Here is a 7,334-nt window from a genome sequence, read left to right as displayed (position 1 = left end):
AATGCCTCAAACTGCTCCAACTGAGCAACATGTTGCTCAGGAGGACTACCCAGGAGCCTGGCCAGGGCTTGTTCACCAAGTCCCTGCGCCATTAGCCCTGCCACCTCCCGATGATGTTCGGAGAGGTGGGGAAAATGAGCCCAATCAATGTTGAGGCTCATCCTCACGTACACACGCAGAGATGCGGGTCGTGGGAAGGATTTCAAGTGCTACCAAGTGTAGGCGGGCACGTCGTAATGCGGCCACGCTCTACTTAGCACACACCCTAGCACAGCGAGGAAGCGGCTTGCACCTGCTTCTCTTGCGTGCAGTGAGATAGTTGTGGTGGGCGCGCAAGCGACCTCACCCAACACACTAAGAACTCTGGTGAAGTGACGTCACGGGAGCGGTAATCCGTCTCCTCGTGCGCACTTACCAAGTAGGTAGTAAATTTCAGACTGATTCGTATTTAATAGAATTAAATACAAATACCTATTTTTATCAATTAAAATGATATCTCTATAGATATCATTTAATATGTATTGCGAGCGTATCTTTATAGATACCTCGCGTAACTGATGACGCTAGCCGTCATCATGGATGACGCTGGGCGTCATCCCTCCTAATGTGAATGCACCCATGTGCATCACATCCACAAGGGTTGGTCACAAATGTGCACCACACCCGAGTGTTGGGTCTAATTACTATTATTTAGTAATCAACCATCCCCTTAAGTACCAAATGTACTTAATGGGGACTGTGTAACATTAGGGCAACTCTAGCCCGTTACAGTAAGATTAACTAGTACTTATCAGTACTAGTGAAAGGTGCCGTTACAATACAAGTAGCAAACAACCAAAACATTTTTCAATTATTATAGAATATTCGAGGACTGAAATATTCTCGGAGAGAACAGCAATACTTAAATTGTTTCCATCACAATTAGATTACAAGGTTTTATACTACAATTGCCACCTAACGGAAATTTAAATTGTAGAATCTTCCTCTGGAAGATAATTTCTTGAGCCAACCAATCAAATTTGGATATTTAGTCACTCTCAGCAGCGCGTCTTTAGAAAGCTACACGTAAGGAAGCACTTCAACCCTACAGTGTGCAGTACAACATATTTTGTGTGCACTGAGAATTTTTTTATGACAGTGGACAGAGGTCGTAGATTTTTTAAAAGTATTTCTTCTGAAAGGTTTATGTCCCATTAAATCATTTATCTCTGTCTTGAATTCAAACGTCGAACGACGTCGCCGTGGAATATATCGCACCTAAAACTTCGTCCGCTGCGAGCGGCATAAATGCCATTTCCATCGTCTCGGTGCGTCTTTTAAACTAAAACCTGATAAAATTCTCGTATAATATTTCCATACTGTAGAATTCCAGGCCCGAGTGGGCGACCGTCATCGAAGCCGTCGTTTCTCGTGCCTCCTACTGTCGGCCCGGGGGAAAGGAATACCAGCGCAGCATCGAGAATACAATCGCCTGTCCCTCAGCGTCTTACTAAGAGTTTACAACGCCCTCTTCAGCAGCCTCGTAATCGTAAGAAGGTATATGAGACTTCAGTCTCAGTAACGAAACCACAATCCTTTTTAGCTGTTCCAAGCGTTGACCCTTCAAGTAATGCGGATGCGCAATCGAATAACATTCGCGTGATGCTACGTATTCGACCCTCGTCTGGTAAAGACGGCAAAAAGGCAGTGGAAGTTGCACCTGACCAACGTGGCGTGACTTTGGCTCCATTGTCTCAGCAGGAAAAGCGATTTGGCTTTGATTGGGTCTTTGCAGAAAGTTGTGAGCAGGACGATATCTTTCAAAACGCTGGTCGTGTGGCGGTCGAGAATACAATCAAAGGATATAATGGCAGTATATTTGCCTATGGACAGACAGGGTCTGGAAAGACATTTACGATGCTGGGAGCAAGTACAGCGGATGTGCACGAGCTTCGACTATCCCCTTTACGTGGACTGACGCCGCGTATTTTAGAGCATTTATTCGTTCGACTTGCGGCTTTGGCTCAAGAACACAATGCGTCATTTTGCAATGAACACGAATCCGAACAAGTGTTTGTATACACTCTTGCATGCTCGTATTTGGAGATTTACAATGAAAAAGTATTCGATCTGTTGGAGCCCCGAGGCTCTATGGCCGCTCAGCAGCCCAAGAGTCTTCGAGAAGATCGGAACAAAGAAGTGTATGTGGACCAATTGCGCGAGGTTCCTGTCAAGAGCATGGAAGACGCGTTAATATTACTGCAGCAAGGATCGCAGAATCGACATATCTCTTCAACCGATATGAATCGCGAAAGCTCGCGTTCGCATGCTGTATTTACGGTAAAATTAGTGCTAGAAGAGCGCACGTCAGCTGGTGTGAAGCGTACACGTCGTTCGTGTTTGCATTTAGTGGATCTTGCAGGTAGTGAAAAGCAGCGACAGACGCGCGTGCAAGGCAAGCGGCTTAAGGAGGCGGCACAGATTAACAAATCGTTGTCAGCGCTTGGCAACGTTATAATGGCATTAGTGGATGTATGCAATGGCCACAAGAGGCATGTCCACTATCGTGACTCAAAGCTTACCTTCCTTTTGCGGGATGCTCTCGGTGGGAATGCTATCACGAGTATTGTGGCGACCATTGCGTCTGAAGAAAAGTTTTTCACAGAAACGCTAAGTACGCTCAAATTTGCTCAACGTGCTAAGTTTATCAAGAATAATGCGGTGCAGAACGAAGATTCAGACTCGCTCGTGCCTGTATTGAAAGAGCAAATCGAAAAGCTGTTGCAAGAAATTGCGACATTGCGTGCAACTGCAATTAACTCCACATCAGTAGATGGCGCTCTTGTCGCTAATATGTTGAATAATGGGCAGCAAGTAGAAGCAGTAATCAGTGTCGAATCTAAAGCTCAAGCGCGTGAAAAGAAAAAGCAGAATCGGTGGGAGCCAGCATTAGAAATGATGCAAAAGCTGTTGCAAGCAAGTGGTGCAATGGCTCAAGTGGATCTTTCTGAATTAAATGAAGACGAACGAATGCAACAAGAGCGCGATGTTGCTTTGATGCGTTGCGATCGTCTAGAATTGCTGCTTTACCGCATGATTTGTCGTTTTGAAGAATACAAAGAAGTCACATTCGACCCAAATCGAAACAAGTATGGCCGATTGCCACAACGCAAACCAAGTAAAATGCTAGCTCCACGAATATCTATGCTTCCGACACCCAAGCGATTTGGTGGTGCTGTGCGCTCTCATCATCAGGACAATCAAGAATATTTTAAGGATGATGAGGTGTCGGCAGTTGCTCGTGTAGCAGCTGAAAAACGGGAGCGCGAACTTCAAAAGGTAGTTGCTGAGCAAAAGCATCAAATCGAGGAGTTGTTGCAGCGGTCGCAAGAAGCCGAGGCGGAGAATGATCTGCTTCGGCATGAATTGTGTGAGCTTCTTGAGTGGAAAGCCTTTGTTGAAGACGAACATCAGCGAGCTAGTGAAACCCCACTCGTGGATTCTGCCCAAGGTATTGAAGGGGAGGAAGTGGACACACCGATTCTTGAAGCATCGACTGTGCCAAGCGAAGAAATGCAGGGAATGCAGGAGCTACTTAATGTTTACCGGTCGTTATTTGACGACGTGACAGAGTTGATGTACACGAAGAGACCAATGCTTTGCAGCCCACCCAGTCCAAAGTCGGGATCTTCTGTGATTACGGACTCGAACTCAACTACCTACGCATCCGGGGATGAGGACGAGGCTGGTGACGACTGTTTCTCAATTGATGGTTTTAATGCTAGTGAAGACGGCGATGCAGGAGTAAATGACACTTATCGAGAAGCTCGGCGAGTGAATGCACTTAGCTCGAGACTTGGACGGAAGCTTGATCAGTACCAGGATGCAATTCAGCGCCTCGAGAAGGAATTAATAACCACACAAGATGAACTGGAAACATCCAGTGCTGCGACCAAGTTCGCAGAGTTTCAGCTTCAGCAATTGCGATCTCTGACGGCGGATGAAGAGACAAAGGAGACTTTAGAGCTGCAAAAAAAGCTTGAGGACCTGGAGGATATTATGCGCTCTCAACGCGATCAATTAGCTTTGGCATTGAATGGAAAGGTAACGGAAGATGCACTTGCTTAAGAACTCTATCATGCATTAAGACAAGCTAGAGTCGCTCTATTTGGAAATTGCAAAAGCGAGAAAAAGAAGCTTGAATTTCTTGGGGAAAAAGTGGTTGACTAAAGCGTAATCGGTACGTCAGATTTGTTTATTATCTTCTTGTATGAACTAAAAATAACTATTGATCAATGCAAAGTTAATGCAACGAGAACCTAATTTGCGACATGGCACGGAAATTAAATGATTTTGGTTAACGGCCCACAAATAATTCTAATTAAAAATTGACCATTCAGAATGAGCATTTGACACCCTTAGATTCTTTATCCTCGCTTCCGCTTTACGCTTTCAAGCAACGCATTTCACACTTTGCGCAGAATGCAGTCCCTTTTCCCTATTTGACAGGTTCTGTGGCGGTGCCACCTTGCTCCTTAAGTCAGAGTAACTCACTGAGTTGTACAAGCTCGTAGAGCTTATCGAACCCTAATTTAAGGATGTCAGGGGTTCGTAGAACAAGTGGCAACTAGAGCCCGAGTGTATATACCTTAGAAATGTTTATTCTCTCGTAGATCAATGCGCAAGCCCTTTAAAAGGCCCTAGACTCTGTAACATCAATAGGGGAACTAAATTTAGTATATTATTGAAATTTAAAATCTAACAGAAAATTTCCGCCGTCAGATTTATATCTGGCGGCTGCCACATATGTTAATGGGATTTTAGTGATAGCTATTTTAATCAGAACAAATGTATCTTACACATGAAGTAAATCACCGGTTCTTCAACTGATGTGTGCTCTATTACACCCTCCGACCATCAGACTGTTGACACTGAGTGACAGCAATCGCTTCATTCCCTCTTTGAGGTTGGAATTCAAGCAGCTGTCCGTTTGATTGTGTTTAGCATTGCTTTGTCGGATGACAACGAAGTGTGAGTCACCCACTCTTAGCACCTTCCTCCACGATGCGAACCTGATGGAATTTAAATTTACCCTACATCCGAGGATGAGAATAAAGAGCGTCGCTCCTGCACGCCTCGTCGTGTGGGCAAATCTCGTAAGGCTCCAAATCCGTTCCCAGAACGGGGTGCCGCGGATGCTTTAGCTGCATTGCGCAGGCCACCGGACCCTGTGTTCAACATAATGACGAACACACTCGATGAATAGCAAGTGCAGCCAATCCTCCGAGAGGAACAAGCTCGTCGTCAAGCTGCTGACCTTGATAAATCAAAAGCTCACAGTAACTATCGAATCACTCCACTTAGTGTGAAGAGCGCCTCCAAGAGATCACGGGTCGCAATTTGACCATCTAGACCTCCATACGAGAGATGAGATCATATCTCGAGTCCAAATCAAGGACGAGACGGCATTCCACACTGTCAAGTTCAAAAACTAAATACCTAAGTTCACGGAAAGTTTGTAACAGTGACACGAGTCCCGGTCAAGTCATTATATCACCTTCATGTGCTTTTAAACGCCTCAGCATATCGCTGATTCCCTTCAAGGGAAAGACATCGAGCATAAACGCAAGACGTCCCTCATTCAATAAAATTAACCTTGGCTCATCAAGCCCTATACAGTCGCCTGGGTGACTAAAAAGCCAAGCTTGTACTCACGCTCCGTGCCCTTACGCACAGAGCTCATTGGGGCTAAGGTCCTGTTAACTCTCACCCCCCCCAGAGGTTCAACAGAGCCTAGGTCTCCCCAGTAGGGCGCGTCGCCCTGCTGGGTATCAACGTTTTTCCGCACCGTACCAGATTTCTGGTGTAGGTCGGAGTTGTTGCCCTGCACGCGTTACGAAAGAGATAAGCCGGGAGTAAGTGTTTCGTGCTTCTGCATATATAACATCTACGAATGTGTCTATGCTGTTCCACAGCTTGAAATTTTTCTTTCTGCTCAGCGAGGCTTAGGTCCATGGGTTCCGGTCTATTAGATATTCCGATGTGCTCGAAGAGCCTGTACGGTAAACGAGCCTGCTAACACAAGCGGACTTAAAGTCGATTTCAGCGTGTAGCGCTATGGTAAGTGCCTCTTCTAAAGTAACAGGATAGGATCGGAACAATTTCGTCCGGGCAACGCCCTCATTGAGACCCCTCATGAACACGGTTACTGAAATTGCTTCTTGCAGCGAGTCTTGATACGTAGCGGCAATGAGAGTTCTCAACTCCTGGACATAGTCCAAGTGCTCGTTTACCTTAACGACTCACTATGAGTCTTGATCGCGTACGAATAGCTTGATCAGGTGGTGCAAACATGCTAGTCATTTGCTGTTTCAGTAAATTCCACGTGGATTAAGTGTCATTTGTAGACGTGCTGCACATGAGTGCCCATTTCATGGCTTTAGAATCGAGCTTAGGGATGACCATGGTCGGAGTCATCACAAGATGATTCCGCACCAATAAGGTCGGACGAAGTGTACAAAAACTTCGTCATCACCTCTTTGGCTGACACGTTAGAACCCGTTGGTTATGCGGACGTTGACCCGAATGATCCGGAGGCCTTTACTGTTGCCACGGAGTCAGGCATTGACCCCGACTCGGCCAGACCACCTACAATGGGAGTAGCAGGTAACTTATTCAAGTAACCTCCATTGAAGAAGGAGGCGACATTTTTCCACGTAGTAGACGCATTAGAAACTACTGAAACATTTGCATTGCATTGAGACATGCGGCTGCCAGCTATGCTGCCTCTGGCGACGAGCACGGGTTTCGTCATCAAGCGTGATTAAATGCTGGAATTAAAATAAAACCAACAAGTGCTATTTTAGTGAGATACATAACAGTACTCTCTGTCACATTTACACCAGTCACCAAAGTTACTGTTGTTTAAAGGGGCGATGATGCAACAGGGTGTCCCGTTTCACAAATATGATGTCCTGTAGGAAAATTAATAAAAATTGTTTCCTATAAAAGGATTGAAGAAAGAAGTTCAATATTACCAAATTTAAAAAATTGGAACTATTATCTTTTAATGATTTTGACTTAATAATTCCAATATTTTAAATTTGGTTTTATTGACGCAATATGAAATTAGTTCTATTGATTGGTTGATCAAAGTTAAAATCATCCCCGCCAATCGTTACAAGACACGATTAGGCGTCGCGCAAGTAGGCGCATTGCACAGTTGGTTAATAATATACTAAAGCCAGTAAATAGAAGATTATAATGAAATAGCCAAATTAATACAGTTTTACGTATCTAATCTTCTACTTTAAAGCCTTAGAATTTGTCTTTGGTAGCTATGTAATGAAGCACAC

The 7,334-nt window shown here is 44.8% G+C and overlaps 1 protein-coding gene across 1 annotated transcript; it reads left to right on the top strand.

Annotated features, from left to right (window-relative positions):
* Positions 1-1,282: 1,282 nt before the first annotated feature.
* Positions 1,283-4,415, top strand: CCR75_004227 (uncharacterized protein). The gene is made up of 3 exons (XM_067962314.1): positions 1,283-1,307; positions 1,365-4,219; positions 4,283-4,415. Exons 1-2 carry the CDS (start codon positions 1,288-1,290, stop codon positions 4,105-4,107), a joined length of 2,763 nt encoding a protein of 920 aa, XP_067820230.1. The 5' UTR covers positions 1,283-1,287; the 3' UTR covers positions 4,108-4,219; positions 4,283-4,415.
* The last annotated feature ends 2,919 nt before the right edge of the window (positions 4,416-7,334 follow it).

Source organism: Bremia lactucae, linkage group LG1 (assembly GCF_004359215.1).
Source record: "Bremia lactucae strain SF5 linkage group LG1, whole genome shotgun sequence".
In the NCBI taxonomy this organism is placed as follows: domain Eukaryota; phylum Oomycota; class Peronosporomycetes; order Peronosporales; family Peronosporaceae; genus Bremia; species Bremia lactucae.
Note: the sequence above shows the minus strand (reverse complement) of the source record. Positions and strands in the feature narration are given on the sequence as shown.